This window comes from Neopsephotus bourkii, unplaced genomic scaffold (assembly GCF_033783945.1).
Source record: "Neopsephotus bourkii isolate Nb327-2 ecotype Australia unplaced genomic scaffold, CSIRO-AGI_Nbou_v1 NB_1637, whole genome shotgun sequence".
NCBI lineage: Eukaryota > Metazoa > Chordata > Aves > Psittaciformes > Psittacidae > Neopsephotus > Neopsephotus bourkii.
Genome location: NW_026902112.1, coordinates 9,608,700 through 9,632,396, shown reverse-complemented (window position 1 = coordinate 9,632,396; position 23,697 = coordinate 9,608,700). Strand labels below are relative to the sequence as shown.

General features: G+C 43.0%; 1 protein-coding gene across 3 annotated transcripts in view; it reads left to right on the top strand.

The window, feature by feature from the left end:
- Positions 1-23,697, top strand: part of SLC45A4 (solute carrier family 45 member 4) — an 85,166-nt gene that overhangs the window by 27,662 nt on the left and 33,807 nt on the right. For all 3 annotated transcript variants that reach the window (XM_061374208.1, XM_061374207.1, XM_061374206.1), the window contains exon 2: positions 22,994-23,616. In XM_061374208.1, the coding sequence (XP_061230192.1) occupies positions 23,373-23,616 (244 nt within the window). In that variant the 5' untranslated portion in view covers positions 22,994-23,372. The remainder of the gene's footprint in view (positions 1-22,993; positions 23,617-23,697) is intronic.

Below are 23,697 nucleotides of genomic sequence, written 5' to 3'. Positions count from 1 at the left end.
TGAGATCCTGGACAGTCCAGAAAGCAAGCCTGGAAGCAGACACTGTTAAGCTGTGGAGCTGTGTGCTGTGAAATAAAGGCTTTACTGCTTTTGGTGAGCTGCTGCTGGTCAGGTGACTGTTTTACAGCCAACAGCTTATCAGTTACCCACACATCTTGCATTTCGGTCCCAGCCCTACTTGGAGTAACCACCCAAAACTTCCACTGGTAAAGATTATTTATTCCTCAGCTGGTTCTGAAGGTCTCCTGAATCCAAGCACTGAGTAATTACTGCTATGCTGGATAAACTGGTTATTCTGTTATTCTTCTGTATCACAGTTCCCTCCTCCAAATTGCAATAAAATACTCTGCGTGAAGAAGAGCTGAGTTAATGCTATTAAATCTAGACCTCTGATAGAGTTGCTGGAGACTAAATTTGCCTCAAGTTAAAAGCTGGGCTTTAGGCACCTCAGCAATGGATTCAGAGCACTGTAATGTCTGAGCCACTTTGGTTTTGTGTAGTGTGAACTGCCATCTTAGGGAAACTGGCACACAGGAGCTTAGCTAAAGCCCGTTAGTGCTGGTATTTCCAAACAAGTGCTGTAAAGTCATTTAGACTGCAACTAGCATACTGCATTTAACAACTTGGGAGCAGCAGCCAGGGTTTCTCATCAAACTTACTCTTGGCCAGTGACTCTGGCAGGAATCAGGACAAAGGCTTTTGCTAGGTAATGATTTGGTTTGGCTTAGGAGGTACCCCTGACCTTGGTTTGGCTCTTACTGGCAAGGAGTCTGCTCAAACATGAATCTTTATATATAAGTGATGGGATGTTGGTCTCCACAACACAGACAACTTGTGAAACACAGAGCTGGAGGTAAGTTGCTTTCCAGGACTACCAGCTATTAAGGATATGGGCTATTAAAGCTTTAGCATTAATAGGTTTAGGACATGTGGCTGGCTTGACACCTTAGGCTTGACCAGCAGTCTGTTCTGCAGTGTTATACATATGTCTGCATATGGAGACTAATCTGGGGCCCTGAGGCACTCTGTGAGTGGACTGAAACCAAATTTCCTTGTGTGACTGAAGCTGTCAGTCATAGCTGCTCCTCATGTATCAAGGCGTAAAAGGGTAAGAGGAAAACAAAACCCTAAGGAATAGACTAAAGATGCTTTTAAATAAATCTTAGAGTGTAAACAGCAGCAGGGAAGCATTTACCCCTATTCTGTTTGCAAAGCTGTATATGAGGTAGATTTTGTCACTGTTCTGGGGAGAGCAAGACCAGTGCTCTTAACAGAGCGGAGAGAGAACCTAGTTTCCTTATTTCAAATGAGAGCTCCAATGTTTTTGTAACTGAAATTGAAACCAGTGTTATGCTGACCCTGCATATTTTCTATCCTCTGCTGGCTGGCCTGGACTACTTGTGCATGCAGTAGAGTTCATTTATTTTGGAGACTTGAAAACAAGCCGTTATCACCCTTTGGTGCCAGATAAATAAATGACCTAACTGGGGGCTGACCCCAAAGCACTCTTTTACAAGAGCATAACTGCATGTCATGCTTATCTTTATTCTGTCCTTGAATATATGATCAGTCTAACTGGACCACATCCAGAAAGCAGTGGCTTAACCCAACAAGCAATGACTACAGAGCAGTCAGGTTTCTATGCCACACTTAATTTCCTATCATCGCGTATATGTAGCAAATTGTCTTGCAGAATACACTTAATCTGAGTGCTGTTTAACCTATGACTTGCTTATCAATCTTATGGGAGTACAAATAGAAATAGGGATCAACTATTTAAAGTAGTCTCGATTTTGGGTCTTTGCTTCCAGGTACTAAAAGTTTCAGTTGGGGATTTTCTGTGGGGAAGGAGAAAGCACATCCTCCTCCCATTTTACAAGGGGAATATGTGAGCAAGTACACTGGCCTGTGCAGTCTGGCTCTGGGTACTCCCAGAGGAGTGATCTGACAGGCTGAACTATTGCTCCTTTGAGTAGTGTGGCTGGCCAGCAAACTCCCAAGAGTTCAAAACATAACCCAAACCAAATGTACAGCTTGTTTTAACACTAACACATCCAGTGCACATGTCCTGTTTGCTGTCTGAAATTTATCTAGGGGAATCAGCTTGTCATGGAGGCTTGTTCTTTTTCTTGGCTCTTGTTCTTCATCTAACTTCGGTGTAGAGCTGGAAGAGGTTTACACTTCTCAATGCAGGAGCTATCCTCATTGTTTCCAATGTCATAGCACTTCTGTGGCTCTGGCTGCCATTCACATTGGTTGTTACAGCTGAAAAGTCAAATCATTTAGTGCTTTCAATGGACTGAAAAGGGGAGTGACTTGACAGTTGTCTGTACCTATTACTGCTGGCCTTACAGCTGGAACTTTCTGCTTCTTTGCTTTAAAATCGCCTTTTCAATTTGTTCCACATATGGAATGTTCAAAACTCAATATGCAGCTCCATAGTAGTGGGTTTTTCATTGTACTGGTGGAATGGCATTGAACACAGTAAGATGTGTCCTCTTCCACATCGTCACTCTGGGATAGTTTGTGTGGCAACTCAGGATGCCACTTGAAAATAAGCCTTTTGACATTATAGTAGTAGCTGAGATCTCTTCTCTTTGTTGTGTATGCATATGAGCTGGAGTGAACTACTAGATAAAAGTGTGTCTACCGAGGCCTTTCAACTGTGTAGTAGTTCCCCGTTAAGCTGTACATGAAAGGGTTTGAATTTCCATCAGGTGAGTCTTGTGCTGGCATCTTCCATAGATGCCTACTCATCCAGTGGCCTTGCTATTAAATTGTTTGTAATTCTTTAACTAGTTAGTCACAGTAGGATGTAGCTGTGGGCAAGTCTTTGGTGTGATGACTTAAAGTAGAGCCGTACTGCTGTGTCTCAGGGTATTATTAGCCTGTCCATGGCTAGACCTAAGTAACATCACACTGTCCTTATAAAACCTAATGTCTCAGGGATGTTCAGTATATGCTCAACTCTGTTCTACTTGAATAGATTATTTATTGGTTTTTTGCCTCTTCCTACCTCTTCACAAGTCATTTCATGGAAAACTACACTTGGAAAAAGCCACCCAAACACCCCATACTCAGTAACTCCAAACTATTAAACACATGTTTGTCAGACTACAGATTCCAGCTCATTCCAGCAGCATTTCCCTGAGCTGCCCTTAGTAGCTTTCTCTTCCTCATTAACCATGCTCCTAAATTAACACTCTTTCCAAGAGCTCAGTTCCAGCTCTGTGTCAAGGCTGGTTACTGAATAACTGCTTGTAATTAATGCCTGAATTTATCACTGCTACAAGAATAGCTACACTGTTCCCTTAACTTCAGCCTCTTTCAGAAACTTTTGGTCAACAGATTTGCTGTCTGGGTGGCTCTTTGAGGACTCTGTGTAGGTATCATTAAGTATCTGACTTGCAGGATCCTTCAGTGAGCTTGTCAACAGGTTGCCTGGATTGTGGATCATGACCTCATTCTGCCTACTTGGAATCTGGTAGCTGATGTGTCCCTGATGGCCTTCACTGATCATTTTTAGGGTCTTTTCCCACTGACAAAGCCACAGGCTGGGAAGTGGCCCATGGGCCAACATCCCTGCTAGAGAAAGCTTTAAGTTCCTACATAGCAATTCCTGTATTGATACGGAATATATCCACCGTAACTTATAAAAGCCAAATCCTTTAGGGAATTGGGATTTCAGTATTGCATGCAGTAATTGCTACAGTCCAAATGATCTTGAGATCTTGACTCTAAGAAGTGGGATAAGAGAGCTGCTGCAGATTTGTGCTTCAAGCATGCTCATTAAAATTTCTCTGTACTTGCAAAAAATAGGCCAAACTAGAGGTGTTGTAATGGTTTCCTAAGCTTTACTACTAAGGGCATATTGTCTAATAAGGGCAATCTCTAATGTTATTGTGCTTAAATACTCCAACTCTGTAGTTACAACCTCTCTACCATGCAGTATACTATCAATCTTGCTTCTAAATTAGCATGCTGAGGGTGGAAATGCTGTGCAAATGAAAGCAACACTTTGTTTAGCACCAGTAGCAGTGTTCAGTTCATTAATATTGCATCTAACTAACTTGGAAACTGAGTGGCAGCCTGCCAGTGCCAAATATGAAATAAAACTGGGTTCCTTCATTTTGCTTCAATGACTGTCCAGCATCCTTCCTCATTCTACCTAGTGTGCTTGTGCTAGTGTCATTCTAATGCTTCTTTTTCTTGCTCACTGTGGATGTAGAGATTAAATAACTTCCTACTGCCCAGGCAATTAAATAGGGATATTTTTTTGAGATATCACAGAATTCTGGCCAATTCCTGGCTTTCCCTGAGGAATTTCTTAAAATACTGGAGTAGAAAGAGAGCAAACCAGGAAGCCAGGGCTGGAAAATTCTTGCTCTCCATCGTATCTGATAAAGCAAGCAAGAGCCCAGAACTTTCCTTCATGAATTAGTTAACCTCACAGGACAAACTGTAGCTCTCGATTGGTTGATGTGAGCAGCTAAAACTGAGGCTACACAAGTCATCTTGCACCTGAAAGCGTTTAGGCTTGTAATAATGCTGTAGCCTTTCCAACCTTGCAGGGAAGAATGGAAATATAAAGGCTTACATAACTGAGTGCATCCCAATTAGTTTATATCTGGGCTTGTAGTTTAATGTTGGATCTGCATTCCCCAGACTTGTAAATAGAAGGTTAGGCGGAAGCTTAAACTGCAGATGGTGCAGGGAAAGCCTCAAAGTCTCCGTAGCTTTTCTCATCATTCATGTGCACGTGTGGGGAGGATGTTTTCAAAGGGACAGACAAGTGTCACTATTCATGATCTGTGGCTTTAGTGTGTAATTGCAAGAACTTCTGGAATTGGCTTAATCTAGTAGTAGTCCTGTCTGCTCCTTGTGGTAGGAAGTGCTTAACAGAAAGCATGTGAGAAGGCATGGACGTGTGTTCAGTTTGTTTTCTGTCCAGCAAAGAAATCTGGGATCAGGCCACTGAAGATCCTACCCAGAGGCTTGGGTATGTTCTGCCATGTGTGTCCTAAAGTAAACTCAAGTCTGGTTTATGTTACTTCCTTCAGCAGGAATTAACATGGGGAAACTTGTGTCTGTGCTAATTTCAGTTCCATGTTTTGAATCTGGTAACGCTTTATTAGCAGAGTTCTGTTCTCCATGCCAGTGAAGGTTTAAGCCTGGTAGAAGCTTATTGTTACAGGACAAGTATTGTTTCATCAGGGAAAAGACAGGATATAGTTGCATATTTTATATTTATCCTGTTCTTCCAGACTTCATGCATGATGAGTGGTGGGTAAGGGCATACTGAGTCTTTCAGGGAAGGTGAGCTGACAAAGTTTCCCTAGCCAAAACTATTTGGTTATCTGTAGTCATAGAATCATAGAATGGTTTGGGTTGGAAAGGTCCTTAAGATAATCCAGTTCCAACCACCTGCCATGGGCAGAGATGTCTCACCCTAGATGATGTTGCCCAATGCTTTGTCCAGCCTGGTGCTGAGCACTGCCAGGGATGGAGCATTTACCACTTCTTTGGGCAACCTGTTCCAGTGCCTCACTGCCCTCATAGTGAAGAATTACTTCCTTATATCTAACTTGATCTTCCCGTTTCAGTTTGAACCCCTCACCCCTTGTCCTATCACTACAGTCCCTGGTGAAGAGTCCCTCTCCACCATCCTTGTAGCCCCCTTCAGACACTGGAAGCTATTCTGAGATCTCCACACAGTTTCTCTTCTCCAGGCTGAACAGCCCCAGTGTTCTCAGCTTGTCTCCATACAGGAGCTGCTCCAGTCCCTGAGCATCCTCATAGCCTCCTCTGGACTTGCTCCAGCAGATGGATAAGCAACCTGGTCTAATGTGAGGTGTCCCTGCCCATGGCAGGGGGTTTGAAACTGGATGATCTTAAGGTCATTTGCAACCCAGACCATTTTATGATTCTGTATGCTATAATTCTGCTTACAAATTGGGCCAATCCTTACTTCTCTGAAGGAGAGATCACTTTGTGTTATCCTTTCAGTAGCTTTTACATTTGAAACCTTCTGTCAAGCCTTTGTTTAAGTAGGCTAATCCCATGCCCTTCAGATTTACAGTCATGTCTCTGGCTCTTCTCTGATTTCCTCCTCCAGCCCTTTCTAGTTGACTCAGCCTGTTTACACACAGCATGCTTTGCTCACTGAGTTGTTTGGGCTGAATGTTGTTGTGAGTGATGAGGAATCATTAGTCATATGGGGTGATCCTCATCTCTAGTATCACACTAGGGCAAAAGTGAAAATATCTGCTTTCAACAGGATTTGACTTGGGTTCTGCTTCCCTGCTGTGATCCACAGTTTCCTGAAAAATGGGTAATCCCATCTCTGGTAACCTGCAGAGTTATGAAAGAAGTAACTGAACTTCTAGAGCAGTGAGTAGAAGTACTGAGTTACTGCTGTAGAAGCAGGAGTAGTGTTTGAATAAAGATTTGCTTGTGGTTTTATTTCAGCCTGTCCTTTGCAGTTAGAAGCAGTGCATGAACTGATCATATTCTGGACCAACACTAGAAAGCTGCTGAAGCCCTACTTAGAAATAGTGTTTTGGAGTTTCTCCTCTCATAGCAAAAGTCCTGGAAGATGCTGTAATGTTCTCTGAAGTCAACCTGAGTGTCCTTCCTGCTTCTGTGGTGGGTTTGTCTAAGATTGCCACTGGGATGCATGGCACAAGCTTGTCTAAGATTGCCACTGGGATGCGTGGCATAAGCTAATTCTTATAAGACCTGTGATACCCAAAATAAATTTGTTTGAGTTAGACTTTTCCTGGAAGACAGAGTGACCAAACTGAGGCAATTCCACTGGTCTACAATCAATTCTGTCTCTAACTTAGAACCAGAGAAGGCCTGTAACAACCCATCCAACATGCCAAAGTCATTCCAACAGGCTTATTAGAAATACTAGGAAAACTACTGTCCCCACAGTTTGACCTGGGTAACTCTGCTTAAAGCCTCGTTCACTGGGTAGTTTTTGTTTGCCTGCTCTTGCCTGCCTACACTTAAAGCAGGTGTAACATTTCAAGTACTTAGGATTAATATGTGCATCACTATATCAAGGTATTAACTGTTTGCCTACTCTTCAAGGACTTGGCCAAGTACATGGTAAAGTTGTTCCTTAACCTGAATGACAAGTCTGTTAATTCCAACAAACTGTTGCCTATAGACACCCTGCAAACAGTGAGGGAACCACCCCAGAGCAGTGAAATAGTTCAGGGGCAAATGTTCCTATCCCTTATCAACTCCATGTGTGATAAGTGGATTTAGTTAGTTCTAATGTTGGAGAAAGGAATCTCTTCAGTGTTAAGGGTCTTCATGGGAATTGGGTTGGAAGCCAAGCCACTGTCTTGTACCAAAATAAACTGATAAGAGAAAGAATTCAGTTAAAAGTAGAGCAGTTATTTAAAGAAATAGTCTGAAGACCTAAAACTCTTTTGAAAAGGTGAGGTAATATTAGGCAGTATTCATTCCAGTACTTGACTTGATTGCTTCTGCACCGCAGAAATAAAGCATCCCTTTCTCAAATGTGTCTAGTCAAAACCACCTCACAGCTTCAGCCAGGTGAATGTGTGTTCACATCATACTTCATCTGTCTCTGCTTGTCATTAATGATGCTCCTTGCTTGGGATGCTGGTGTGGGCACTTGTCACCTTCTGGAAGATGAACATCAAGTCAGTTTTGACAATGGAGAAATTAATGGAGAGATCAACTCTTGGTAGCAAGCAGAAGACACCAAGAGTTGATCAGGAGTGATGGATCAGGGAGCTGGCAATCTAACATCTAGAATACTGCAAGAGCAAGCTCAGCTTGCCGAAAGAGCAATTAAAAGACTCCGTGGCCTTTATGTTTCTAGGGTCAGAGAACAGAAAGCAATGAAAGCTTAAACCAAAGAGAGAAATGCCCTAGCTTGTGATATGCCTGTTCTCAACAGCTTCTGTTGAATTTCTCACTTGGTTTGAGTCTTCAGTGTCTATCCAGGGTCACAGGATGAGGAAACTTGCTGCTTGTTCTCTGACTCTAGTGAATGCACTTCTGAGTAGAAGATCTGATGCGTTTCTGAAGATATTAGATGTCTGTAGGATACCCTGCCAACTCAGCTGTTGCACTTCAGCCTCATGCTGTTCTGTGTACTGAAAGCCTAGTATTTTCCTCATTGTACTGCTTTCAGTGCCTGCAAGTATTAAAGCTGCTCTACCTACCAATAGGCATACCTGTGATACTATCTGACCACAAATTCATTCTGCCTCTGAGAATGATCTGGAAAGGTGCTCCAGCTGGTATGCAATTAGCTGTGCATAAAGAAACAACCACTGCATTAGTGTTATTTCCTAGTCATGCTTGTAGAGGTTGAACTTCACTGCCATGTTCTTCACACCAAGCATCTAGAAAATGACTCAAGTACAATCACTTAAAATCTTAAAACTAAATGTTGATTACGATTTATTGACTTTAAATACCCTTTTCATGTGAAGAAACCCTCCTACTAGAAAAAGCTGCATAGTCCAGTAGAAACTATTGCAACAACAGTTGTCCTTAATGGATGGGCAATAAAAGGTCCTTTAGCTTGTGTAATGTTGGCTCACTGAGGATGTTTTGGGTAATTCAAGGCTTCCTATCTGATGATAACTTCCAACAGAAAATGCTTGTGAGAGATTAGATGTTTTTCAAACAACATTTGCTGGGTGTGTTTTTCCTTTGGGGGAGAGGAATAATAGTATTTAAGAGCAACCAGTACTCAAGTGTAGGTTAGCATCTACACCTGTGCTTAGTTGTAGATGTGTGTACACTGTACTTAGGCCTGCATGGCCTGCTTATGGCTTGTAGCAAGTACTTACAGTGCAGCTCACATAACTACTATGCAGATTCCTCTTAACCACTCTGCCCCTGGACAGTGTCTCTGTGGGATTTAAAGGGGCACAAGATCTATGCTCTAGATCATACAATAATGCTTACAGTTGTGTGGATGAGATCTGCTCCCATCTCTGCTTTAGCTGTGTCACTAAAGGATTCCTTAGGTTGTATAAAGCTTCCCTTGAAGGATGGCAGCTGCGTATTTTGCAGCAAGCCTACAGGAAAAGTTGATGGACTGACAGAGCATGATGGAATTGTTTGAATGTGACAGGACTAAAGCTAGACTGAGATGTGTTCTCACCTGCTGAAGGTGACTGCCATCATAACTGCTGTTGTGATTGCACTGGCTGTTTGTGATTGTTGTGACAGCACACTATAAGTGCTTCAGCTTTGGTACAGACCTGCTGCAGGTCTCATCCTATAGAGGTCCAGATGCGTATGTTAAAGTGGCATTTAAAGAGGCTGGAGCTTATGCATCCTATAAGAAGAGAGTGGATGACAGCCATTCCCAAATGAAGTAAATTTGGGTAAATTCTGAGAAGCCTTTGACAAGTGTTCTATAGTTCTACAGAGTCACAAATGGGAGAGGTCTGTGTCCTCTAAAATATTCCCTTGCTAGCAGGCCTTTATGTTTCAAGTCCAACTGCCAAGCAAGCACTTGTATCCTCTTGTTATTTTAGTGTGTGTGTGTCAGTAAATATCTTCTCCTGCCAGTTCTGACAGGGCTACAGCTTGGCAAAACACAGGACTGAAATAGCATTTGTTCACAGTCCAAAATCAAAGTATGTCCTGATGGAACCGCTCTTGAGTGTGCTCACCAGCTTCTACAGCTCATAACCCAGATGTCTAAATCAGATGGTTTTGTAAATACTGTGTTGGATGCTTTGTACATATGCTCTGTTGGCCAGAGGGTTAGAACCATAGAATGGTTGGGTTTGAAAGGACCTTAAGATCATCCAGTTCCAAGCCCCTGCCATGGGCAGGGATGCCTCACACTAGACCATGTTGCCCAAGGCTCTGTCCAACCTGGCTTTGAACACTGCCAGGGATGGAGCGTTCACAACTTCTTTGGGCAACCTGTTCCAGTGCCTCAGTACCCTCATAGTAAAGAATTCCTTTCTTATATCCAACTGAAATCACCCTTGTTGAAGTTTGAGCCCATCACCCCTTTTCCTATCACTACAGTCCCTGATGAAGAGTCTCTTTCCAGCATCCTTGTAGCCTCCTTCAGATCCTGGAAGCTGCTCTGAGATCTCTGCACAGCTTCTCTTCTCCAGGCTGGACAGCCCCAATGTTCTCAGCCTTTCATATGGGAGGTGCTATTTGTTCATTACCTGTGTTTTATTCTCCTACAAGGTGTTAACTCCTCAATGGCGTGTCTCGCCTACTTTACTGAAAGTACTGTTTGCAGAAGTTCTTCATGTATTGTTCTCAAACACTGTAGATACAGTCTGAAATCAGTGGTGTTGCAACCCTTCTAAGCACTGATTTATCCGTATTATTGGCCAAACAGTGTTTCTCTGGTGTTCTTATGATTTATTATTTTGATTAATGGTGGGTGTTAAGCGGAGGTTCTCAGTTCTGTTTCTTTAGTTAAAATACATGGGGTAATGCATCACTGCTCGGTCAGTTCAGATGTTTGTTTAAATAAGTGAGAAATCAAATCAAACAGCTATGCTTCATGGCAATGAACATAAGTGTGTCTGTCATACTGGTAGTTGGGATGATGTGAAACACTCAAGCAGGGATCTGCTCAAGTGCTCCAGCTCTACTCTTTATCGAGTGTGCTTTTCCAATGCTTGTCTGTAGTCACATGTACTTCAAAAAGGAGGCACTAAAGATGCTTTCCAAAGGTGCTGCACCATGGAACTGCTGCTCTAACCTGTTTCCTTTTATTAATACCACTTAATGCATCTCAGGCCTGAGGTCATGTAGGTGGGGAGCAGCTATTTCACTGCACCCCTTGCCGTGTGGTTGTGTCAGGAGGAGTTAGGCCTCCTTGTATGCCAGGGAGGAAGTCAGTAAGAATTAAATACTTATCTCTAAGCGCTTTTATTCCTTCCTTTCAACACTCAGCTCCATCTAACACTTCATCAGGGGATGGGAGAGTATTTTCCTTGGCCCAGGCAGAGGGAAGCTATGCAGAGGTGGGGTGGGGATGAGGGGAAGGGATTTCTCCTTTACACTGACAAGAGGCAGTTGCCAGCAATCTTTCTGAATCAGTTCAGGTTCAAAATGCAGGTTAGGCTGTAAAGAGTTGCTTATTACCAAGGTAGCACAGTGATGCTGTGCCAGTTTGGTCTGTGAGCCCACTCCAAGAAGTATTTAGTACAAGATGATTGTGATGAGATGGTTGCTGAAGGTGAGCTGACATTATACAATTGATTAAGGGGATTATCCTAAACTACTTTTGGGGGGCTGTGTTTTCTAATGAACATGGATTGAAACTGCCTTTTCCAAAAGGCAAAGGGCAGAGCTAAAGCATCATTTTTAGCCTGTATTGCAGTGAAGTTATTACCCACCACCAATTGCGGGGTGTTGGAACTGGATGATCTCTAAGGTTTCTTCCAACCCAAACCGTTCTATGGTTCTAGGAACTAAAGATGATGATCTAACCCATTACATGTAGTTGTTTACAAACCCTTCAGACAATCTGAAATGTGAGAAACCCTCTCCTATGTTGTTGTGGTTAACCTCTGTCTTTGTTAGAGGGTGAACAGAATCTTACAGATACTTAACAAAAGGCAACTTTAACAGAGTTTTCTGAGACATTGATGGAAATGTGTTTAGGGACTGGTAATTGGAGCTAATTCCAATAAATTACTTTGTAGATGTTAATGATATGCTAGAGGAAGGCAGCTTAGGAAGATTTTACACTGTGCTCTTTCTTGTCTTGATCTATTGAATAGCTTCTGTAATTGTCTAATACATATTCTGGCAGTATTTGGGTTTCTTAAGCATTTACAGCCTGAAGAAACCAGCCTGAAAATCTTCAGTGAATATAATTAATTCAAATGCCAGTACATGGAAATGAAGTGTTGCACTCTTCATCTTAGGTGCAGTGAGATCTGCAGGAGACATCTAACTTTGCATATACAGACTAAATAAGCAGCTTGACTGTTTTTTACAGATGAATATTCATGCAAAACACGAGTCTCAGCCTATTATAGAAAGTATTGCTCATTCTAGAGAGCAGTTTGCCAACGCTTGTGCTGGTATTATACTTCATTTCCCAAACTGTGCAATCAGGAGGACAGCTTTGGTGAAAGAACTTGGAAAAATGAAGTGCCTATTTGACCAAATCAGTGGATTTTCTTAGTGCAAGTTATTTCAAGGCCAGGTTGGATGGGGCTTGGAGCAGTCTGGTCTAGTGTGAGATGCCCCTGCCCATGGTAGGGGATTGGAACTGGATGAGCTTTAAGGTCCCTTCCAACCCAAACCATTCTACAATTTGTGGCAGTGTCAGACCATCACAGCATACTTGCACTCTGGCCTGAGCTTCTCCATCCCCATGAGTCTCTGAGTTCTTTGTGTTTATGTGGTGACTAGGTTGTTATTTTTGATTTTGAAAGTACTTAGCTGTTAGTACTTACTATCTTGCCTTTAAACTTTATCTAATTTTGGAGGTAGAACCTGCTGCTTGGAGATGAGTAAGGCATGCCTCTGTCTTTGCTGTACTGTGAAGCTGCTTCCTCATGCCTGCTGGACCAGCATCACTGGTCCTAGGTGTTATGTCTTGCTAGCTGGCGAAGTTTCTCTTGCTATTTATGCCCAGAGAAAACAGCTCTGTCTTACGAAGATGTTCCCCCTGATGTCATGGGGACCTTCATCTTTCCACCTTATGTCTTAAGCTCTCTTCCTTTAAGCATGTCTGGGCAAGAAAAACCCCATCAGGGGAGTTTGCCACCTGTGATTGCATCAGCACATCTTCCAGCATGAGCCAAAGTCTTGCTCTTGGTCTTTTCCTGACTCAGCTGGAAGAGAGTGGAAAGAGGGTCCTAAAAAACAAGAGGGCTTCTAGTCAAGGCCATGCAGAAGTAGGCAGAAAATCCTATGGAAGGTTTAATATTAGTAGGGCTGGAGTTGGGAGCTGTTTATGTCAGGTTTTAATACTTTCTGGAATTCTGCATACATACCTGGGAAAGGTGCAGCAAGTCTTCATTAACCCTTTCAAAATGAAGCAGCGTATGCCCTTGCTGCTGTATTTTGGGGTGATGGGAGTTGAGGATGTAAGATGCTCAGCTTTAACAGCAGAAGAGCTGCCAGAAGCATTTCCCTCTCTTAGATTAGTACAGTTTCCAAAAGCCATGCCCTGACTTAAACAACAGCAGGGCAGAGGCTGGAAAAGGCCTCAGCTGGATTCCTGTGTGTGAAGAGGCAAAAGTTTGCATTGCAAGAAGGGGAGTAAATGCTGCTTCTCCCAGTGAGGTGGATTGCTCCATATTGACTTCATGTGCAATGTCCTGCAGATTGATTTCCCTCCTCCCAAATCTGGCTTCCATGGCCTATGTTGTGTGGTAGCCTCAAAAGTAGGTCATGATGCAAAAGCACTGTGCTGGCTCCAGTGGCTGCCTTTGGGTTATGTGTTTTAAGTCTCAGTTTTCAAGATGAACTTGCTCAGAATCTCCTCTAAGCCTCCATTCAGTGTCAGTCATTCTTTAGGCATGGTATCCTTGTAGAACAAGCTGGTTTATGCTGTTGTGTTTCAGTGCCTTTGATTACCTGAATGATCAACTAAATGTTAGGACATGTCAAATGTGGTTCTTTATTGCACCCAGTTAGCCTTAACCTTTCTTCTTTGGCAGGCTTTTAGTGATTCAAAACAGGTTAGTCCAGTTTAATGGAAGACTGTTTTAAAATCGGAGGTTGACTTTCTTCTTGGGACCATCAGTAATGTTGCTCATAGCTGGGTCTGGTGTTAAGTAATGTGTAGTGTAGTTGCATTTTGTAAAAGTTACTCATTAATAAATACAGTCTTCTCCCTCTGATAGGGTTAATACAGTCCTGGGTTTAGAAACCAGTATCATAGAATGGTTTTGGTTGGAAGGCACCCTAAAGCTTATCAAGTCCCAACCCCCTTCCACAGGCAGGGACACCTTCCACTAGAGCAGCTTGCTCCAAGCCCTGTCCAACCTGGCTTTGAACACTGCCAGGGATGGGGCAGCCACAGCTTCTCTGGGCACCCTGTGCCAGCGCCTCAGCACCCTCACAGGAAAGAGCTTCTGCCTTATCTCCAACCTGAACTTTCCCCTGTTTCAGTTTTAACCCGTTACCCCTTGTCCTATCATTATAGTCCCTAATGAAGTGTCCTTGTCCAGCATCCTTACAGGCCCCCTTCAGACACTGGAAGCTGCTCTGAGATCTCCACCCAGCTTCTCTTCTCCAGGCTGAACAGCACCAACTTTCTCAGCCTGTCTAAAAATCATGCTTACATTTTAATTGTGTGAGAAGTCTGAACAGCAATTTAAACAAATACCTGCCTGTAATTGCTGCCCTTTTGAACCAGAGGCCTCATGACTCATTAAATATGTTGGTGCTTCTAGAAAGTCGCAGGATTTTTTTGAGTCTAAACTTAAGGAGCACCACAGAAGGATACAGCCCCTTTGCTGAACTTGAAGGAGTTGAGCATTAGTCCAGCTGGTCTTAAACCCTCCAGGTATGTTTTCTACAAGCTTTTCTTCCTCCTGCAGTGACTGAACACTTGAGTCTTGACATGGGCCAAAGAAACTTCCCCTGTGGCCAGTTCTGTTACTATAAACAGCCACTAATAATTAGCAACAGAGCCGCAAACAACCTGGTGCAAATAGCTGCCTCTTGGCTGAGCAAGTGGTGTTCTGCCTTGCATCTGGCAAGTATAGGAGGCAGAGTACATGATAGCCCTCCCAGCATGACAGGAGATCCTCCTGCTGCCTTGTGGAAATAAGGCATCCGGAACTGGGCAGGTGGATCTGCTTTTTGACCTTGTAGCTGCAGCAATCCACCTACAACTTGGTTTCTCCTTGTGACCTGCAATTTCACACAGGCTTTGGTGTTACTGCTACTTGTAGCTGCCTCCATTCCTTACTACCCCCATGAAATGTTGATCCATGCAGCCATGCAATCAGATAAAACCAACTTGACTCTATCAAGGATTTATTTAGCTTCTTGGATGTGTTGTTGTCAGCTTCGTTTTCAACTTGTATCGGTTACACTGGTTCACTACCACAGGCTTGTGTGGCTGTGCAGGAAGGGGTGGGAGTAAGGAACCTGGGGCAAAGAAGAGGAAGAACTGACTGCTGCTGCAAGAGGAAGTACTTGTTTATTCCAGTTTCAAGTGATTGAGAAACCTGTAGTGTAAGCAGGTAATGTATTTTATGTGCTGTTCCTATGCAAGCAGCTGACTGTAAAACAAAACTACCCTTGCTAGCAAAACAGCCTGTCCTAGCATAGTTTGCTGTTATGATTTGAAGCTATGATCAGGTTTGTACTGCAAGCAGCATCTATTCAGTTTCAGCTGCTACTATCTTTGTAGTAGAATCACAGAATCAACTGGGTTGGAAAAGACATTTAACATCAAGTCCATCTGTTCCCCAGCACTGCCAAGGCCACCACTAACCCATGGCACTGAGGGCCTCATCTACATGGTGTGTTAACACTTGGAGGAACGGTGACTCCAGCAGTGCCCTGGGCAGCCTGTTCCAATGCCTGAGCACCCTCTGGGGAAGGAATTCTTCCTCAGCTCCATCTAAACCTGCCCTGGTGCAGCTTGAGGCTGTTTCCTCTTGTCCCGTCACTTGTTCCCTGGGAGCAGAGACCAAACCCACCTCTCCATCCTCCTGTCAGGCAGTTGTAGGGAGCGATCAGGTACCCCCTGAGCCTTCTCTTCTCTAGACTGAACCCCCCAGGTCCCTCAGCCGTTCCCCATCACACTTGTGCTCCAGGCCCTGCACCAGCTCTGTTGCCCTTCTCTGAACCCAAATAGTAGAAACTTCTGTCCCTATTGCAGATTTATAGAACAAAGTATTAGAGCAGTCATCTGTACAAAATGAGTTGCATTTGCATCGGATGGAATAATTTTTAATGTATGTAGAGAATGGGCAAATCCCTGTGAGGTTTTTGAGGTGGCTTGCAAGGGGATGAAGGTCATTCTTGCCTTTAAGAGCTGCTCTTTCACAGCAGCATGCTATTTGTCTCTTGGCATGGTGGAACACCAGAGGACTTGAACTCAAAACATTAGTAATTATCCTTGGATAAATGCCATTTTCCTCTTGAAAAGGCACAAGTCCAAGTATCATTTTGCAAGCCAGTCAGATGCTGAAGCAGAACCCAATGTCCATTTTGCATTTAATCGTGGAAGTAATAAGAAGTGATGCTTGTCTGCAGCATAGGGGTACAAGTGTTCAGCCAAACATTTTATTTAGTCTGAGTAAAGGCCAGATAAACGCAGAATGTCTTTCTTTCCAATGCTAATATTAATGCTATTCTTAAATCTGTCTAGATAGCTTTCCAAGAGATGGCCAGATTACTTGCAAACCTTAGCAGAAACCAACTTGGCAGCAAAAGTATCTGATAAATAAATGAAATGACTGGGAAATCATAGGCTTGTCACCCTCATGTGATTCACAGGTGAAACAGAATCATAGAATGGGCTGAAAAGGATCTTACAGTTCTAACCCCCTGCCGGAGGCAGGGGCACTTTCCACTAGAGCAGGTTGCTTCAAGCCCTGTCCAACCTGGCCTTGAACGCTGACAGGGATGGAGCAGCCACAGCTTCTCTGGGCAATCTACAGCTTGGTTACCAGTGTGCATGTCTGTACTCATTGGGGAACTGAAGGAAGGTGAGGTGTAAGAGACTGGGAGGAAAAGTAATCTTATATTAGACTTCAGCTTCTGAACTCTTAAACTTGTGTTTTCCAGTGAAACATTTGAATATTTCATGAAGTAGGAGTACACCAACCTTGTTTTCTTGTGGTTTATGACTTTCTTAATATTTGGTGCAGAATGTGGCATCAGGATCTGTTAGTGATCCAGTGGCAGCTGTGACTGGAATCATTAAAGCCTGGTTAAATCCTGTAAGAATTGGTTCATAGCTCTTTTCATAGACTCATAGGATTATTTTCCCTTATGAAATGAGTGGTAAACAATGACCTTTATGTGCAGTGACGGCTCAAGGTATCTCTTAATCCTTTCAAAGTCAAGAAGATGAAATTCTTTTCAACTGTAGAATATTTGAGCTGGAATATTTCCCGCATCACTGTGGAGCAAACCTGAATGCAGCTCTTCACCATGATTTGAGGGAGACTTTGATCAAGCTATATACTTTCATGTAAAAGAATGTAATAATGTTGTAGGCAAATCTTGAAAACCAGAGATGGCTAGGTAAGGGTTTGAAGTTAATGCAATAAACTTTTAAGTCCAGGGTGAGAGAAGGGGGTAGTTTGTTTCAGCTCAGTCCCCTCCTTGTTCCCTTAGGAATTCCATGGTGTTTGGACATAACTGTTTCCATCCATTTCACTTTGTTCATTCCAGTTTTTCTTTGTCTATGCTTTTTTCCCCTTCAGGACTTGGGATTCAGTATCTAGTGCGCACCTACCCTGCTGAAATGAGTTTTTTCTTACACCAGTAAATGCCTTCAGGATTGCCTAATAGCTTCAGAGGAAGAAAGCCCTCTAAAAGACTGGAACTTTTCTTATGGTATCCATGTTGGGTCCGTTTAACTCTTTATCCACTTGCCAAGGTTTGTTACTGCTTAATAAAGCACGTGTGTGATTAGAGTCACATGCTTTGGCACTGGTTCAGAAAACCGAGCTGCTTGTCAAACAGAACATTCCTATTCCTTGTTAGCAAGAGATATCTGTAAACATGCATTAAATATAGTTCAGTCTTCAAAGATTTGGGCACGATCACTGTTAACCCTGTTTATTTGGGTATTGCTGGGTGCACGCAGCATCATCTGGAGGTCAGAAGATTGGATCACAAATGGAAAAACACTGCATGTCAACCTCTTCAGTCCTGACCTAACAAAACACACCGAGAAGTGTGATAGGAGTCACTTGCCCAAGGCTTTGTGTTGCATAATGATCTAGTGTGGGCTTTTTGTGCATCTCTAGCATCTTGGTGCTCACTAGGGAAAACAAAACCACTGAACTTTGTGGGCCACAAATATGACCTTTTATAATTCTTCCTCTTTTTGGAAAACCCTAAAGAAAAGCAGCAATTTTCCTTTGGTTCTGTGATGGGTCATGTTCTTTATCTGTAAATACTGCCTATTTGAGGCACAGGATTACTAAGATATAGCTTGTTTCTATGCTTTATAGTCATGTCGTGACTTGTGTCTAGATGGAATCATAGAATCCCAGGTTGGAAGGGACCTCATGAATCCTTTAGTCCAACCTTTCTTGGCAAAGCATAGTACAGCCAAGATGGCCCAGCACCCTGTGCAGTTGAATCTGGTGTCCAGTGTAAAAGTCTAACAGAATACAGGCAATTTGAGCAGGTTTTGTGATGTTTTGCTTACAGATCAGTTCTCAGGATATATTACTTGCATGTTTTGTTGAAATATTAACTACCCCTTTATAGGTTTTGTCATTGTTGCAATGTGACCAAAGGTCAAAGTAAAACATGTGCAATTAGGTTGAAGAGCTGGTGTCATCAGTGCCCTCCTCCTGGTAACATTTTGCATGATCAGGAATATTTCTGTGGCTGCACTTCTCTTCATACCCAACCGCTGTGCAATGCCTGACATGAACCTGTTCCCATGGCTGAAATTCTTCATTCTACTTCCTTGTTAGTCATGAAAATCATAAAATCCCAGAGTGCTTTGGGTGTGAAAGGACCTTAAAGCTCATCCAGTTCCAACCCTTGCCACGGGCAGGGACATAGAATTGTAGAATAGTTAGGGTTGGAAAGGACCTTAAGATCATCAAGTACCAACACCCCTTCCATGGGCAGACACACCTCACATTAAACCATGTCACCCAAGGCTCTGTTCAACCTGGCCTTGAACACCGCCAGGGATGGAGCATTCACAGCTTCCCTGGGCAACCCATTCCAGTGCCTCACCACCCTCACAGTAAAGAACTTCCTTATATCCAATCTAAACTTCCCGTTTAAGTTTTAACCCATTACCCCTTGTCCTGTCACTACAGTCCCTAATGAAGAGCCCCTCCCCAGCATCCCTATAGGCCCCGTTCAGACACTGGAAGCTGCTCTGAGGTCTCCACGCAGCCTTCTCTTCTCCAGGCTGAACAGCCCCAACTTTCTCAGCCTAACTTCACACAGGAGGTGCTCCAGCCCCTGATCATCCTTGTGGCCTCCTCTGGACTTGTTCCAACAGTTCCATGTCCTTTTTATGTTGAGGACACCAGAACTGCACACAATACTCCAAGTGAGTATCTTCTACTAGAGCAGGTTGCTCCAAGCCCCTGTGTCCAGCCTGGCCTTGAACACTGCCAGGGATGGGGCAGCCACAGCTTCTCTGGGCATCCTGTGCCAGCATCTCGGCACCTTCACAGTAAGATGCCTTTTTAAAGCTTTATGGAAAGTATGGTGAGAGTGCATAGCAGAACGGGGACGTGGTCTCAGCTTTCTGGGATAACTACTGTCTTATGGGCCAGTTTACCTTTTAAAATGATTATCTTCAGGTGCTACATGGTCAGAAAGGGATGGGTGAAAGGTTTCTACACTTCTTACTCCTATACCTCTCGCTCCTGTGCTCTCTTAGTACCCAGTCTTCTTGAATGACAGGTAAAATGTAAGCCTAGTTCATCAGTTTTATGGTACTAATGCTGTCTTATTTCTGAGGTGGACTCCACACAATAAAACCTTTGAACCACAGGAGTAAAGGGACTATTGGAAATTACCATGGATATTGAATATTACAATTCAAAAGGATGTACTGTCAATTCAGGTTTGGTTTTAGTAGCCAACAAACATGAAAAAATACCTTCCTTCAATCCAGGTTCTCTTTAGATGCCATTCACTTTAGAGTTCTGTGCTGCAGAAAAGTTTCTGTGACAGTTCCAGCAGGTAAATGACTTTAGCTCGCATTCTGATAAGGAAGAATGCCACTATTCATAGTTGCCAGATTCAAAATGAGCTTGGAAGGAGCAGCAGCACAATCTGGATCAGTCTAAAATGAGTATGAACACAGCCTAGCAGAGCTTGTGGAAGAGCTGGGAGACCTTTCTGAGAGGCTCTTGTTATTCTCTGGCTCTTGTATTAGATATGCACTTGGAGGCAGATGAAAGTGCTGCAGGAAGAACAATTCCCACAGAATTGACATAATGGAACAGTAATTCTCTGTTCCTTTAGATAAAACCTGTCCATTGAGCCTCTTGCTGTTGCACTTGAAAACTGTAACTGCTGTTTCTGGCATGTTTAAAATCTCCTGTTGTTCTTATCTGTGTCAGTTACAGTTTCAAAGTCTACCTCCATCTATCATCCATTATTCCTGTGTCTATTATCTCATCTGTCCCCATCATCTTCCACTTCCAGAATAACATTTTCAATCATCCCTTAAGAGTCAGGCTCAAATGAGCTTAATCTTAGATACCCTCTTTTGTCCTGTCTCTTTATCCTTCCCAATGACAAATGCTCCCAGCCTGGTGTCATCCTGCTTGCGTCTGCAGGCATCATAAAACATTCTGTTGTGATGAACTGCCTTCCTCTCTGTTCTGCTACCCTGGAACTGTGCATTAAATGAGGTGTGGAGGGAAATTGAGTTAAATCCTTCATACAGAGTGACAGGAGGGGAAAATAAGTGTAAGAAAACATTAGAGACTTTAAAGCCATCTTGTGCAGGAGTGTTGTCCGTGACCTGTAGTCTGGAATACAACATACATGTTCTGGGTGATTTCTGAATAATAAGAGCTGATATTTAAACTTTTACATTCTACTGCATGTAACTTTGTCTGACTCTGCCAGCAATGAAATGTTTTATGACTAGTCTGTAACTAAAATAATTGCTCCTTCTCTGGAACCTGGATTTCCTAAGTTTTCCTCACCCAGAACTTGTGTTAAGAGAAGTGGAAGTGTGTTTCTTTTAATACACATGCTACTTAACTTCCTTTTTGTGGTAACTTTAATAGCCCTTCAAGGCTTAAGTTGGAACCTCAGGCACTAAAGCAAAGCAAGAGAATTGCATCCCTTACCCTCCTGATGCAAGTTCAACACTGTACTCGCTACTGGAAGGAGGCAGATGGACTCTGCTGCTTGCAGGAGCTCAGCAAATCCAAACCCTGACTGATGGAAAGAAAAACCTTTATAAAAACAAGGTGTTTATGAAGAACTTGAATAGGTGCCTGTTTGTGCCATAATGCAGTAACCCCAGGCCATGCATCTCAAACTCCTCCTGTTAATTCTGAGTTGATGGGAGAAATACTTTCCTGAGTCTTTTTTGTTCTGAGCTATTTAATGCTTACAGATTAAAAGTTGGAGCTTAAAACTGCTTGTAGCACTTGTGTTCAGTAAGTTATTCTACCTTCTCTCACGTGATTTCAAGGTTTCAAAGCAAATTATAGTTTTAAATTGTTCTTGAGGGGATCAAATTGGAGCACTCCAGTAATCCTGGGGAGCATGGGAGGAGAAAAAACCCAAACAGAAGATTCTAAAGAGGGCCTACAAGAAATCTGGAGAAGGACTCTTTACAAGGACGTACAGGGATAGGACAAGGGGGAATGGCTTTAACCTGACAGAGGGGACATTGGAATGAACTATTAGGGGGAACTTCTTCCTTGTGAGGGTGCCGAGGCACTGGCACAGGGTGCCCAGAGAAGCTGTGGCTGCCCCATCCCTGGCAGTGTTCAAGGCCAGGTTGGATACAAGGGGCTTGAAGCAACCTGCTCTAGTGGAAGGTGTCCCTGCTTGTGGCCGGGGATTGGAACTGGATGAGCTTTAAGGTCCCTTCCAACTCAAAGCAGTCTGGGGTTCTGTGAAAGAAAGAACAAAATGCACTCAGTAAACTGCCTGGGGCGTACAGCAGGAAGGAGGGTATCAGCAGGGAGCACAGAAGATGATGATGTTCCTTTGCTGTTCTTCTAGTAAAATGGTGTGTCAGGTCACGTTGAAGCAGTTGCTGTTGGGATGTGCTTTAAACCCCAAACACATTGTGTTCTTCTTAGTGTTCATTTTTAGGTTCACCACTTCATGATCTGGTTTATGCTCTGGCCCCCACAGGGGTTTTTGTTGCCACTGCTGAAGGGGCAGGAACTGCAGTGTGGGGACTTCTTGGGCCACCTCTGTTGCCAAAGCCAGCACCTCGTGGAACCATTCCCCCAAATGTGCAGTCACACTGTGTGCAGAGATGTCAATGTGCATCCTTCTAGTACAAACATTAGTACAAACATGATATAATCTGACTTCTAATAGAGTGCTTTCTTCTCAAGTGCTTAAACACATTTTGATTGACATGATACAGTATGTCTGTCAGTTTAGACTTTGTCTATGCACAGAGGGGGGAATGTAGAAGCTTATCTTGGTTGGAATACATTTTAATAATTAAATGTATGGTAGAAGATAGTCATCATTCTACTTTCATGGGCTTAAGAAACCTCATAGGATGTGGGAGTAAGTGAAGATTGATGCCTGTGCTGTCTATATCTTCATTAGAAATTTAAATATAAACCTTTAGAGTTATCTTTCTAATGGCTTATTTTTACTCATGCTTGAGGGATAGCTTCATCGTAAGATGGTGTGATGGATGCTGCAAAGAAACTGGCAACTTCCAAAAGTTGACAGACGTTAATGTCTGTGCGGCCAGTGAGTAAATGGTAATGGATGAATCATCTTCCTGGCATAGTACTGGAATATCCTATGCTGTGTCTGAAATGGAACCTGCAGTAAATTTCCCAGAATCTGTTAGTCTTGTTCTCAGTGCTCTGAGGATCTCAAGCAAATGCACTGATCTCTGGCTTTGTGCAGCACCACAGTCTGGAGGAACTTACAAGTACAATCAAGCAGCCTTTAAATCTGAGGAGTAACTGCATTTCAATGGAAAGTCCAGAGGTAGGAGGGAATGTGGAATAAAAGACCCTATGGTAGGCAAGGACAATGGAAAGCATAAAGCAGGAAATAGGGTATATGGTTAAGGGGGGGGGGGGGCACAATATCCTGAGAAATGCTATTGAAATTTTGAAATGCTTGCTTTTTGTTGCAGATTAATCAGCCACTCGATGGGGATTAACAGTGGAGCACCTCTTTGTGTCGCCTTTCCACCTCTGTGTAGCAAGACTAACACCTTCAGCACTTCTTCAATAATAATTATGAAACTGGTATTAACTGAATGGCAATTATGGATTTTTAACTCTAACTCTCAGTAAACCAGCAAAGCCATATGTTGAAATTCCTACCAAATAGCTTTTTGTTCTTGAGGTCTCGTATCTATCCAAGAAGCTGCAAGATACTTGTTTGTACAAGAGGAATATAAGCGTTACTTGCCTGAGGAACAGAGGCTGAAAGAGAAGACACCCTAACTTGTTTGTGCAGTTATGGTAGTATTATTTATATAGATATAACAAATATATATATATATTTTTATGGTAATGAATATGGCTCCCCAGAATGCTGACTCGGAATCTATGCAAGTTCAAGATCTACCTGTGGTACAGCTTCAGAAACCAGAAAACAAGGAGAATGAAAGTAGGGAGGAGACCATTAGTGAAGGCTCCATAGACCGGATACCGATACGCCTGTGGGTGATGCACGGTGCAGTAATGTTTGGCAGGGAATTCTGTTATGCCATGGAGACAGCTTTGGTAACACCTGTATTGTTACAAATTGGTAAGTAATCCTCATTTCTGTTAGCTGAAACTGTATCTTTTTGCATTGATTGAAGGCAGAGGAAGAAGGGTTTGCCAGCTG